Below are 14,379 nucleotides of genomic sequence, written 5' to 3' on the forward strand. Positions count from 1 at the left end.
GTTCAGGCTCCTCATCTGGGCGTCTGCAGAGGGACTGTGAACTGACAGACGCAGTGGAGTTACTATGGCCCTCCACAAACAGTGCGTGAGAATTAACAGTCACGTGCCCAGAAGTACTAAAGAAGGCGAAGTAACGAAGGACGGTCAGGACCAGCCCAGCTGGCAGGAGAGACAGAGGTCACTATGCCCAAGTTCCCAGGACTTACTGCAGTTCTCCTCGTCGCTGCCATCAGGACAGTCTTCAAAGCCATTGCAGCGGAAGCGGCCGATGATGCAGTGGATGCCGCTGGCACAGGGGAAGAAGGTGGGGCCACATTTTGACTTCGCTTTGGCTGCAGGAGGAAAAGACACACAGAGGTCTATCAGGGGATGAAGTTCTCGGGCCACAGCCTCCTGACCCCACTTATTCTAAATGTACGAATGAGTCCTTTCAGGTTTAGCATGACGTTCCCAAGGACATGTTACCATCATCACTGGCAAATCCCCAGCCCGCATGGACACCTACATGCAGCATTTTCTAGAGCTGCCAATCAACACTGCTTCAGAAGTCCTTAAAGGAACCTGGGAGATGGCTCAGTCAGTAAAATGCTTGCCACACAAGCATGAGGACCTGATTTTGATCCTCAGAAACCATACAAAAAACCTGACTGTAGCCGGGAGATAGTGGCTCATGCCTTTAATCCCAGCACTCAGGAGGCAGAGCCAGGTGGATCTCTGTGAGTTTGAGGCCAACCTGGTCTACAGAGTGAGATCCAGGACAGGTACCAAAACTACAATGAGAAACCCTGTCTCGAAAAAAAACAAAAAAGAAAGAAAGAAAAAACAACCTGAATCCACGTGGTGGCATGTACCTGCAATGTCAGCACTGGGGAAGAACAGATAGGTGAACCCCTGGTGCTCAGGGGCCAGCCAGCCTAGCCTAATTGCCGAGTCCCAGATCCCAGCAAGAGACCCTGTCTCAAAAACAAGGTGGATAGCTCCTGAAGAACAACAACTGAAGTTGACCTCTGACCTCCATGCTCCAACACACAAACACAACACGTACCCACATACACACATAAACACCCCATGTGCACATGAAGTCCTAGAGGAGGCGAGGCAGAGGCCGCATACTGTAGCAGGTGTAAAACGGAGGAATGGATAGGTGAGTGGGTAAGTGTACAGGTGGTAGATAAAGAGCTGGATGGTGGACACAGAGCTTGCTTCTTTAAAAGCCGAAGAGCCAGTCAAAATTCATTCCCTGGATATCAGAGCAATTGTTGGCATTTAGCGAGTCCTTGCCACACTAGGCAGGGTGCCAAGACCTTTGCATAGATTTTCTCATTTAATTTACCCAGTAGCCACTCAATGGGACAGCGTGCAGAAAAGCGCATGTGACACTCTCAGGGCTGTACCTTTCCAGAGACCTGCTTGCAAGGTCATATCTTGCTTGGCTGGAAATACGGTTGGGAATGTGGTTTGCGGAACGTGTGGGGACATCCTACCTCTATGAGAGCTTACGCAAGCTGTCCAGTTTAGTTTGTGCTAACATTTGCATTTCTTTTGAGTCTGGAGTCCAGGAACATATGAGGCAGTGGATGCTTGTGATGGTGAACAGTGACTGTCAACTTGACAGGATCTAGAATTGCCCAGGAGATAGGCCTCTGGCATGTCTGTGAGGAAGCACCTAGATTAGAGTAAGCGAGGTGGGAAAACCTAGGACAAAAGCAAAGACAAGGGGAGCTGTGCACTGGAAATCACCTCTGCTTGCTGACTACAGAGGCAATGTGATCAGCTGCCACAGGTTCCTGCCGCCATGATTTCCCACCACGAGGAGCAGCACCTTGCAACTGTGAGGCATTCCTTAAGCTGCTTTGGTCAGGGTATTACCCCACAGCAGCAGGAAAGGAAACTAAGACAGGGCCTGGGTGATCAGCCCTTGACAAAACTGGGTGCCAAGTCTGAAATGAGCTTGCCCAGTGGGCACTTCACACATGCTATTGAAACCCAGATGAACAGGGTACACCTTGTAGGCGTGCTCTAAGAGAGAACTCTGGGAAGCCAAGGCTTGGGCCTCTCTGGGTACCACTGCCATCATGTTTTGCCTATTACTGAATTTGCATTGCACCCTTTTGAGGTCATGAACCACAGTCCTGGAGATGACCATTTGCCGATGACCATTTGGAGAGTCCTAGGAAATGATGACCCTGGAAGGGTCTTGAGGAGTCCTGACATAGACAGGTACGGCTTCTGTCACCATTTTGTGGCTATGCTTTGAGGATAAAGTGACTTAGTCAAGTTCACACAGCTAGGAATCTATCTAGTACTGAGGGGAGGCCTAGGCATGTGGACTCCAGAAGCCATGACCTCAATCAACCTAACAGCATGCCTCTCTGCCACAGGCTGTCACTTCTCCCAACAGAAGCCAGACTCCTGCGCTGAAGAAATTCATTTTGTACACCTGCTGTACAAACAGTTTGAACAGAAACAGTTGTAACTTGGGCTTGATTTACTGCCCTGCTAAGCCCAGTAGCCCTGGGGGGTGATGCTCTTTCTAGTTAATGGTGCTGTCTGCTCTGAGTGTCGATTAGGAGACAGAAGATGAGATCCATGGCTAAGTGCAGGTAGCAGCCCCACTGAGCATCCTCTAGCCTCCTGTCTGCGAGGCTGGACCCACACTCCTCCAAGAAGGAAAAGGCTATTTCTTCGGAACAAATACAGCAAATTACCTACACATTCCCACCGCCTGTATGATGCCAATTTAGGTGGCAGTTGACTCGTGGTCAACAGGTTATTTGTGAGTTCTTCACAAAGCGCCATCTCAAGAGTTCTGGGCTCAAACTCAGACTCCATTTTGATGACTTTGGACATGTTTCTGAATATTGCTGAGCCTCGGTTTCTTCACCAACAAAGCGGAGGCAAAATTCGCCCTCCAGGGGTCATGGAAGATGAAGGTGGTCGATACAAAAGCTTGAGTAGAGACAATGGCACTTGCTTTTCCTACCACCATGACAGAGCCTCTGACAGAAACTGATGTGTGGCTGTTTCCTCTGGAGGAAAGAGGGAGGCTCAGGAGAGTCAAAAAACTAACATAAATTAGAGGATCAAGAAGGTCCTAAATTTACATGACTTACAGGGTCCCTCCGCAAAGTTATATAGCCCAGGAAACAACTGTTAGGAGAGAGGAGATTTAACAGTGGAGCTGCTTGCAAGGACCTCTGTGGGTCGTCACCCACGATGTGGCGGGCAAGGTTCTGAGTCACCCACACTCCCGTAAGCAACCGCAGTAAACACACTGGTCACAAAGTCAGGTTTGGGTGAAATCATCTCTTTGGTCTGCTAGTAGTGCCCTAACTGCCTAGCATGAACAGACAGTTGCTTACATCTCCTTAGGAAAAGCCACACAACAGAGCTAGCAGCCAAACAGGGACCAGCAGAACCAAGGGTGAATTGGGGAGAAGCAATTATGTGGTCCCTGTGATGGGGGATGAGACATTCAATTGAGGCTGATCCATCTGGAAGGACGTCTCCTCAGTCACCACAACTCAGGCAGCCGTGGCAACAGGAAGGTAGTCTCCAGACTCGAAGCGAACAGCTCTTCATCCTGAAGTGTAGGTGCGAACCTGACCTGTGTTCACTGACTTGTCTGTATTTTTCCCATTTTACCAGAAGCCAGGGGGTACAGATGGGCTAAAGGTCAGAGACATAGGTCTCTGGGAGACGCGAGAACTACAGGGTACCAGGAAATGGTATGGTGACACCAATCTCTAAGTCCAGAGCATGTAGGATGCATGGGTCTATCTAATACCTAGTTTTCGGATCTCACAGCTGTGAATACTGAAGCCCAAATCAGACAGCAAACCTTCCCAGAGTCAGGCAGCTCCTGTGGGCTGAACTTGGCCTTGAGCCTGATTCTCCTGCTCCTGACTCCAGCCTCTTTCAGCTCTGTAGTGCTATGCCACAGAGATGCTGCCGCGCCACACCTGGCTCAGACCTCTTACCAGAGTTCAAATTCAATAGAGAACAAAAGTAAGGGAACTAGGACACCGAAAGCCCTTCTTCCACGTGCCAGAATGCTCCAGAGCTGGGGTAGAAGGCTCTTCACTACACTGCAAGCCTGTGACTCTCAATCTGCCCAGAAAGCACTCATGGCTGCACACCCTTTAGAAGACGATCTAGGTCTGTTATCTATCGCTGATGGCCCAGGTCTCCCCCGGTGCACCGCACACAAGAGCTGGGCTAGAAGTCTGGTGTGGTGATACACACCGGTGACACACACAGAAGACGGAAGCAGGGACCCGAAAGTGTGAAGGCAGCCCAAGTGACACAGTGAGATCCTGTCTCAGTCACCACCCAAGTCAGCCAGAACAACTATGAACTCAGCCGGTCAGACCTGCCAGATCCTCAGGTGGTGGCTACAACCCCAGACCAAGCAATGGGTATTCAGGGTGGCCCTCCTTTGCCTCTGTACTTGGCCAGATGAGGAAGAGCTGCTGACCTCTAACTCCTGCAGCAGGATCCTCCAGTACAAAGCCAAGATGGGCCAAAGAAGCAGAAGCAGGAGCCACAAGCTCCTCTGCAATGTCCCATCCTTGCTCGTAAGCTGGAGCCTGAGCTCACTGTGAAAGATGTCTATCGCAGAGAAACGTATGAAGGAGAACGTGAAAATCACCACCCATCACCACCACCCAGGAATAAGAGTGGACGTTCGTTCAGTAAACATGATTCTGTATCAGCTACCCTTCTCATTGTGAGGGAGGAAGGACTCATTTTGGCTCACACTGTCAGGAGACTGTTAAAAGTCCATCAGGAGGGGAAGGCATGGGAGTGGGTGTGGTTCAGTTCACACTGCTGAGAGTGTGGGGGCAATCAGGACAGCCAACCAGGAAGTAAAAGCACAGCCAGGCTAGGAACCACCCCCCACCACCACCACGACCACCACCCCCACCACCACCACCACCACCACCACCACCACCACCACCACGAATTGCTAAATGGTCTTATTTATTTAAAAAAAAAACAACCTGGAGCCAGAAACTGGGGTAAAAAATTGAGAGATCAGAGGAATAGAACAAACCACAGCCAACCTCACCTCGCCATCTCCTCAGCTGATCTTATTTCCTCAGACTGAAAGCCTGCGTCCTCACCTGGAAGGGACATCAACTGAACCGCTTAAAAGCCTTCTAGGAAATCCTCAGCCCAAGAGCCTCTGAGTCCTCACCCGAAAGGGTCTTAGTTGAACTGCTTAAAAGCCTCTAGTTCCTGGTCCTCATGCCTTATATACTTTTCTGCTTCCTACCATCACTTCCTGGGATTAAAGGCATGTGTGCTTCCCAGTACTGGGATTAAAGGTGTGTGCCACCACTGCCTGGCTCTGTTTCCAGTGTGGCCTTGAACTCACAGAGATTCAGATGGATCTCTGCCTTCAGAATGCTAGGATTAAAGGCGTGTGCCATCACTGTCTGGCCACTATGTCTAATCTAGTGGCTGGCTCTGTTCTCTGATCCCCAGATAAGTTTATTAGGGTACATAATATACTGGGGAACACAATATAACACCATACACACCCCCAAAGACCCACCTCTGCCAGACAGGTCCCACAGCTTCCCCAAACATCACTGCTACCTGAGGACCAGGTGTTCAAACACATAAGCTTATGGAGGCCAAGGCATACTCAAACCATAATAGCAGCAAGAAAAATCCTGTGTCAATGGGTCAGATCCTGATAACGCAACAAGTCTAGGGTGAAGCCTGGTGTTCTACAGCACTCCTGGGCTCCCAGAAAAAGCTGCTACACCAGCCACAGCATGGGAATGCCAAACATTGTCTTGTCCACTGCTCAGAAAAAGTACCCAGTGTGTAAGCTACTGAGTAAGCACAGACGGAATTAACAAGCTGGCCCCAGTGTGTAGGTGCATATAAATTCATACAAAACACATACTGCTCTGAAACCTGCTTCTGACCACTACTGATCCACAGCATCTTTGTGTGTGTGTGTGTGTGTGTGTGTGTGTGTGTGTGTGTGTGTGTGTGTGTGTGTGTTTCAGGGGGAGGGTGGCTACATGCATACATGTGTGTGAGTGTATGTGGAGGCCAGGGGTGTCTTCCTTGATCACTCTCCACCTACTTTTTTTAAGGCAGGGTTTCTCACTGAACTGGGAGCTTGCTGACTGAGTGAATGAGTCATTCCTGGCCAATGAGCTCCAGGAATCCTCTTGCATCTGGCTCCCCAGTCTCTGGCCCAGGGATCTCAGGTATACAAACACTATGTCCCATTTTTATGTGGGTGGTAAGAATTAAACTCAGGTCCTCATGTCTGCACGCCAAGGACTCTACTGACTGAACCATCAACCCAGCCACCACAGTAACATTATACTCAGCCATTAAGAATGCTGTGGGGGCTGGGTTGATGGCTCAGTCAGAGGAGGTCAGTTACTGACATACACTTTAAATAGCAATGCACACAGACATGTATACAGTCATCTTCCCACCTGAATAGTATCTTATTGATGTATAGCTGCTGGGTCCAAGACTATGCACAGTGTAGATTCTGGTGTCTCTTAGCGCTCACCTGGCATCCCCTGAGGCCAAAGATGGCCACAAAAAGAGACCGCTGACCATGACAGATGAGAGCAAACCACAGTTCTTCTGCATTTATGTTAGGCTGGTCCCTAACTGCAGCACCGCTCTATACTCTCCATCCATTTCTGTCTCCTTTCTTTTTAACATCTGGATATTCCATTCCCCTGCAGAGGAGGGGACATTCCCATCTGGTCAAGGGAACCATGCCACTCCTTTCATCTTCCTAAATCTGCACTGGCTATGGGACATCAGTCTTTGCTGGAAGGGGTTTCCTGGTCTGCACAGATCTCTAGGAGATGCAGCATCTCTGTCTCCAGGACACGCTCCCCTAGGTCTCAGAGGACTGGTGGGGGCAGGTGCTCTCTCGCAGGGCTATCCACTCCAGTGTGTCTCTGTGGAAGTCCTACCTTCCCTGTGCAGCTTTGCAAAGAGTGAGTCAGCAACTCTCCCCCCCAACACACACACACACACACACACAGACTCACCAGGGGAAGCGACTCCCCTCAGAGACTCTATATTTTCATTAAGCACAGCCAGATATTTCAATGAACACATATATGGGAACAACCTTGCTACAGTTTGGAAATGGTTAGAGTATGTCCCTCCCCAGGGTCCCTGTGTTGACATTTAATCCCTATGTTGCCGAGAGGACTTAATCTGTCCGTAATGTTTAAAGATGAGTCCTCTGATGTTTCAATATGAGATACCTATGATTAAATAAAGTCATCAGAGTGGGGATGCCATGACCAAATCCTGATTGCATTATAAAGGGAGGGAGAGACCAACAGAGGCACATACATGCATCTTCCCTGTCTCTTACCATGCGATATCCTGGGCTACCTTAGGACTCTGCCAGCAAGAAGGTTATCACGGTCACATCTCCTCTAGAACCAGAAGCACTTCACAATAAACATCTTTCCTTTATAAGGTTACCCATCCTCCAGCATTTTATTACAGAAACCACAAAACAGACTGATACAATCCTACTTTGCCAGATACTATTTATGTTTCAAAACCCACAGAGCAGGTGACCTTATTGCTCCTTTCTTCCTGGTATTACAATCACAAAACCAGATGCCATTCCAAAAAATGACAGCCATGAGGACAGTGTGGGGCCAATTCTAACCTTATTGTTCCAAGTTGAGTCTAACACTGACCTCCTAGATATAAGAGTAATGTGAGAAGAATGTCTACAAGCAAACTACAGACTACTTTGTACGCTCCCTACATTTATTATTACTATTATTATTAAATGTATTTCTCTTATATCCAGACGCAGTTTTCCTTCCCTCCTCTCTTCCCATTCCCTCTTCCCCACTTCCCCTCTTCTGCCCCTTCCCCCCAATCCACTCTTCCTCCGTTTCTGTTCAGAAAGGGGCAGGCTTCCCACGGACATCAACAAAACATGGCATATCAAGCTGCAGTAACTCTAAGCACCTCCCCTTGTATTAAGGCTGAGCAAGGCGATCCAGTATGAGGAGTAGGGTTCTAAAAACCAGCAAAGGAGTCAGAGACAGTCCCTGCTCCCACTGTTAGGAGTTCCACAAGACCAAGCTACAGAACTATCATATATGTGCAGAGGGCGTAGGCCAATCCCATGCAGGCTTTCTGGCTGTTGGTTCAGTCTCTGTGAGCTCCTATGAGCCCAAATTAGTTGATTTTGAAGATTTTCTTGTAATTTCCTTGACCCCTCTGGCTTCTACAACCCTTCCTCCCCTTCTTCCACAGGGTTCCCCAAGCTTGGCTTAACGCTTGGCTGTGGGTCTCTGTATCTGTTTCCAACAGTTACTGGAGGAAGCCTCTCGGATGACAACTGGGCTAGGAACCCTCTATGATTACAGCAGAACATAGTTAGGCCTCACCACATTGACGGTTTTTCCTCTAGTCTCGTTTGGGCCTATCCTAGGTCTCCTGGGTCATCCAGCCTCTGGGTCCTGGTGCTCCAGGCAGTGTCAGAGGTGCTCACCCTTGTGGTATGAGTCTCAGGCCAGACCAGTCACTGGTTGGCGACTCCCACAATCTTTGCTCCACCTTACCCCAGCATATCCCATAGGCAGGACAGACTGTAGGTCAAAGGTTAGCTCTCCCCATTTCAATAAGGAACACAATCATTTTTTCTTATACATAAAAGCTGTAGTCTCATATGCAATTGGTTGTTGTCCTAGCAAAAAAGACCCTTTTAGAATTTGAAAAATCTTAAATCAGTTTTGCTTACTTTGTAAGAATTTACACTTTACCTGTGCATGATACAAAATAGGTTTAAAGGGGGAAAATCTACCCCATTGCTGGCCAGTAACACAATGCCCCCAGCCTCCTGCTACCTGTCAGGCAGAGGCAGCTGTGTGGTCACCAGCGCAGAAGGCTGGTGGGTGAGGACAGAAGCGGATGAGGGTCTGCCTGCAATTCAAGCAGTGTCCTCACGAGGGAGCTAATCTCAACTCCACGGAGGCTGATGGCAGTTTTCTGGCTTCCAGGTATGCAGGCTGGGGCTAGGATACCCCGTGTGACAGTTACAATCTGCAGTTGTCTCAGCCATGAATTCCACTGGCATTAAGGTGCAGACTGTTCTGCAGTGGGATGGATGACGGTCTACAGAAGACAGATAGGCCATGTTAGGATGTCTAGTGCGTGTAGAAATACAGTATGAAGACTATTCCCAGGAAACGGAAGAGCATGTGCAAGGGCCTAGAGGTCAGAACATTGGAAATGAAGAGAACCATGAAGGTCACAGGTATGTGCTGCTTCTAGCAGTAAATGTACCTGCAATCTTTTCTTTAGCTAAAAGAAACTCTTGGGGCTGGCAAGATGGCTCAGTGGGCAAAGGCACTTGCTATGCAGGTCTAATGGTCTGAATTATTTGGGCCCCGGAACCACAGAGAAAGTCGAGAACAGACTCTCCTGAGTTGTCTTCTGACACCCGGGTGCTCAGTTGCTGTCTCTCTCACTCCCCCTCCCCCCACAAGCACACACTTGTCATAAATGAATAAAATAAAAATACATTTCTCTTAAGAAAAGTATTACAAACAAGTTGTAATTCAATTCATTATAATGTTATCGAATGAATGTCACACAAAAGTATAAATCAGAAAGAAACCAAATTAGAAAACGTAGGCAATTTAAATCATTGTGAACACCTCCCAAAGGTTCAACCATTCCCGGCTGAAACCATCACTGGCTTGGAGGTTGGAACAATGTGGACATTTTTCGAATGTCTGAAATTGCCACTAGATTGGGTCCCTTGGCTCGCTTTCTAAAACGTCAAACTGTGGTTCCTTTTCAAAGTCAAAAAATGACTTCCGGTCGGTGGTCAAGAAAGCAAAGAATGAAACACAAAAACAACAGTCTTTGAAAAACCACCTGCCGGGGTTCTGTTAGGAGTCTAGGAAGGGCAGCGTGTCCACTGAGGTCTCAAAAAGGATGACAAACAGCCCCACAAGTGAGAGCCATGCAGAGTCCTGAAGCCTGTGCAAATCATGAGTTCTTGTGAAAAAACTTCTGCTTGTCACAACAGCTCAGCTCCATGTGAAAGCTGCAGTGGACTCCAAGTTTATTGATCCGACGTGGCCAGGTATTACTTTTCCCTACAATAACATATCGGCTGCTTGAGATGTGAGAAAGGGCAGCAGATGCAAGCTAACTGGAATATAAGTGGAAAGAAAATGCAGTTGAAACAGGATTGCCAGAAGATTCTCTAATAGAAAAATCTTCCCAAACATCTCCTCTCCTACATCTCAGATACGAGGTTTGCAGCCTGGGTTGAAGATGTCAGAAGGGATTGGGGTTCACAGGGAGTTTCTGTTCCAGCTATATGGCATCATCACTGAGACCTAGACAAGGCATTTACTCTCCCACAACCCCCATGTCCCCACTGTGAAAAGGGACAGAGGCACCACAGGCCTCACCAGCTGTTTGAACAGAGAATCTGCTATACACCTGATACCTGGTACAGATTCATGCTTCCTGACAGGCCTGTGGCCCAAGCTGCTTACCCTGACAAGGGTGAGGTGCTCATCCACCTTAAAGGTGGCTCTATGCCCCCTTCCCCTCCCTCCCTCTCTCCCTTCCTCCCTCCCCCCTTTCTTCTTTTTCTCTTGAATTGAACTCAGAGCATGGTAGATGAGCACTCTACCATTCATTTACATCCTCAGCTTTTTTACTTTTATTTTTTATTTTTTCGAGACAAGTTTTCACTTTGTAAGAGTCCTGGCTGTCCTGAACTAGCTCTGTAGACCAGGCTGGCCTCAAACTCACAGAGATCTGCCTGCTAGATTTAAAGGCGTGCACCGTCATGCCCAGTGTTTTTAATTTTCTTGAGACAGGGCCTCACTTAATTGCCCAGGGTGACCTTGAACTTGTAGTCTTCCTTCCTCAGCCTCCCAAATAGCCAGAATTACGAGTCTTTATGTTACACACAGGACAAGTGTGGATGCTGTAAGGAAAATAAACCAAATGACTTTTAATAGCCTGAGCAGGGAGGTAAGGAAGGGTGTAAGCCTGCCTGAGCTCAAATCTCACAGGCTGTGTGATGAGGATATGCTATTTAGCCTCTATGTACCTCAACTTCATCAAGACATGGCATATTATCTCACTTCACTGGACTACTGTGGGACTGATAGTAACAGCCTAGAACTTTCTCTGGAAGAAGGTATTAAAGATGAAAGGAAGCTTTGGGGGATGAGCTCCCTGGACGGTTTACCTGGCTCTCTCAACACAATCAAGGAGGCACCAGGACCTGGAAGTCAAGAGTTTGTCCAGGTGATTGTTACTGCAATGCTTGCTGGGAGCACAGCGAATGGCCGCTGTGGTACCTTCAGAACCAGAGGACCATCCAGTCCTCACAGCTGGAGCCAGGCAGTACCTCCCACTGCTCAGAAGGACACCCAGGAGGATTTCTTTTTTTCTTTTTCTTTTTGGTCATTATATAAAGAGAAAAGAACCTTCTGAGGAAAACAGGACTGCAAAGCAGCACAAATGTAGTTCTGGAAGATCTTCCTCAGGGCGTTTGTGGTGGTTTGGATAAGAACAACCCACATAAGCCTATAGATTTAAATGCTTAGTCCCAGTTGGTAGAACTGTTTGGGAAGGATTAGGAGGTGTGGCCTTATGAGAAAAGGTGTGTCACAGGGTGTGGTTTTGAGGTTTCAAAAGCCCATGCAGGCCCAGTTTCCTTCTCTCTGCCTATAATTTGTGGATTAGATGTGAGCTCTCAGTTACTACTTCAACATCATGCCTTCCTGCCCGACTCCATGCTTCCCACCACAGTGACCATGGACTAATCCTCTGAAACTGTGAGCAAGCCCCCAATTAAACGCTTCTTTTTGCAAGTTGCCTTGGTCATGGTGTCTCTTCACAGCAACAGAACAATAAGTAAGGCAGAATCCAAGTTTCTATGAGGCCTTTAATATGAGTCAGTGAGGCTTCAGATAGTCCCACAATTCCCATAATTCCAGTGTGTTTCTCCAGCCACAGTGGAGTGAAATTAGAAATCAAGAGCAGAAGGGATCTGGTGAAATTCACAAATATATGCCTATCAGGTGACACCCTCATTCAAAATTCATGAGTCAGACATGAGAGATAAGACTAGGAACACTTCGAGATTATAACTAGAAACAAAAACAAAGTATTAAAAAGTGAAGAATACAAGTAAGTCAGGGCCGAAAGAGAAATTGATAGCTGTGAATATCTGTATTAAAGATGAAGAGAGATTGCAAATCCATAAAAAATAATTAGTACTAAGGAATAAGGCCATCAAAGCTGCAGAGTGGAAGATGAACATGGAAAAATCAATTGTATTTCTACACACTCACCATCAAGAATCAAAATCAAAATTAAGAAAACAACCGCATAACATCAAAACCAGCAAAAATCTTTAGGACTATATTGAACAGAAGACATGTAAGGCTTGTGTACTGAAAACTGAAAACCATCCTTCAAAGAAATGACTCAATAAACAGGGATCTGTGGTGCTTTGGCCGTGAATGTCCCCACAGGCTCAGTGCTTGAACACTTGGTCCCAGCAAGTAGTACCGTTTCAGAATGTTGTAGAAGCCTGAGAATGTTGAACTTTCCCTCAAGTGGATGACTAGGGGTGAAGGGAGGGGCTAACTTGAAGTTCTATAGTTGGCCCCACTTCCTGCCTACATTCTACTTCCAATTTGTGGACACAGTATAATTAACTCACTGTCATGCTCCTGTCTCCATGCCCTCGCTGCCACAATGGGCTGTACCCTCCTCTTTAAACCATAATCTAAAATGAACCCTTCCTTCCTGATGATGGTTTTGTCTCAGCAATGAGAATGTATAACACCTCACGTTCATACAATGTGAGATTAACATCTGTAAAAGGCAACACTCCCCAAAGCAGTCTACAGCTCTAACGCAGTCCCTATAAAATCTCATTTGATTTATCTGTTCAAACTGAAAAGCAGATCCTAACTTCACATGGAAGAAGCAAGGGCCTCAGAGCAGTGAAAACTCTGTTAAAAAGAACACAGTTGGAGGGCTAACACTTCTTGATCTTACAGTATTTTTGCATTAGGCCAGAATAGTCAGGTCTTCGGGGTGTTGGAGTAAGAGTGTACCCATGGATTAACAAAATAAAACTGATAATCTTTTACAGCTCATTGATGTTTGCCAAGAGGGCCAAGAAAATTCACTGTGGTAAAAGACAATCTTCAACAAAGCCTGGAACAACTAGAAATTCATATGCAAAGGATTGACCTTGGACCCCTACACTCTATATCCTGTAATATTGCATAGGAATGAAAGACTGACACATGATATGCTGTAGAACCTGGAAAACATTATGTTAGATGAAAGGGGCGAGGCACAAAAGGCTACGAAAATGATCCCACTTACATGAAATGTCCAGAAAAGGCAAATTCTTGGAGATGAAGGTTAGTGGTTCCCAGGGAACGGGAGGGGGAGACGGAGAATAACAACTAATGGGTACAAACATTTCTTCCTGGGGTGATGAAATGTTCTAAAATTAGTGACATAACTGCACAGCTCTGTGATATAACCAAATAAAGAAACCAAATTGTATGAGAATTCCTGAGACCTAAGAAGATGGGTGACATCAGAAATAAAAGAGTGGCTCTTTTTCTGGAAGGTTCTAAATTAGTTAAATTCCTCCCCAGTTCTGGCATGCTCCCAGGGAACATATGACAATGCTGGGGTGAAGGGCACGGGAAAGTCCCCTGACAACAGATGATGGGTAGCTAGGGATGCTGGTAACCTGAAATCCACGAAGACTGATCTGTCAATCACTTTCAGATGGAAGAAAAGAGGTCTCTCTATGTAGCTTTGGCTGTCCTAGAACTCACTATGCAGACCTTGGCTGGCCTTGAACTCAGAGATCCACCTACACCTTCCTTCTGAGTGCTGGGTTATAGGTATGTGTCACTATACCCAGCTTGTTTTTCTTAAAGAAAACAAACAAACAAACCCCACTATTAGCTTTTAAGAATCAGTGTTAAAGCCGGGCGGTGGTGGCGTACACCTTTAATCCCAGCACTCGGGAGGCAGAGCCAGGCGGATCTCTGTGAGTTCGAGGCAAGCCTGGGCTACCAAGTGAGTTCCAGGAAAAGGCGCAAAGCTACACGGAGAAACCCTGTCTCGAAAAACCAAAAAAAAAAAAAGAATAAAAAGAATAAAAAGAATCAGTGTTAAGAACCAGATAGCCTTGGGTCTAGATTCTGGACCAGCTCCTTGTGAAAGTCTTTACTTTCTCATGTGGGAAATGGGATGATGAACTAGCCTTTACAAGTGGACTGGGCTAAATGAGAAGATGCCTGGCTTCAGTAAGGGCTAAGCAGT

General features: G+C 47.0%; 1 protein-coding gene across 4 annotated transcripts in view; it reads right to left on the minus strand.

Moving 5' to 3' along the window:
* Window positions 1-14,379, minus strand: part of Ldlrad3 (low density lipoprotein receptor class A domain containing 3) — a 244,242-nt gene that overhangs the window by 124,178 nt on the left and 105,685 nt on the right. For all 4 annotated transcript variants that reach the window (XM_059261002.1, XM_059261001.1, XM_059261000.1 and 1 more), the window contains exon 3: window positions 207-332. In XM_059261002.1, coding sequence (XP_059116985.1) covers window positions 207-332 — 126 coding nt within the window. The remainder of the gene's footprint in view (window positions 1-206; window positions 333-14,379) is intronic.

Source organism: Peromyscus eremicus, chromosome 4, assembly GCF_949786415.1.
Source record: "Peromyscus eremicus chromosome 4, PerEre_H2_v1, whole genome shotgun sequence".
Taxonomy (NCBI): Eukaryota; Metazoa; Chordata; class Mammalia; order Rodentia; family Cricetidae; genus Peromyscus; species Peromyscus eremicus.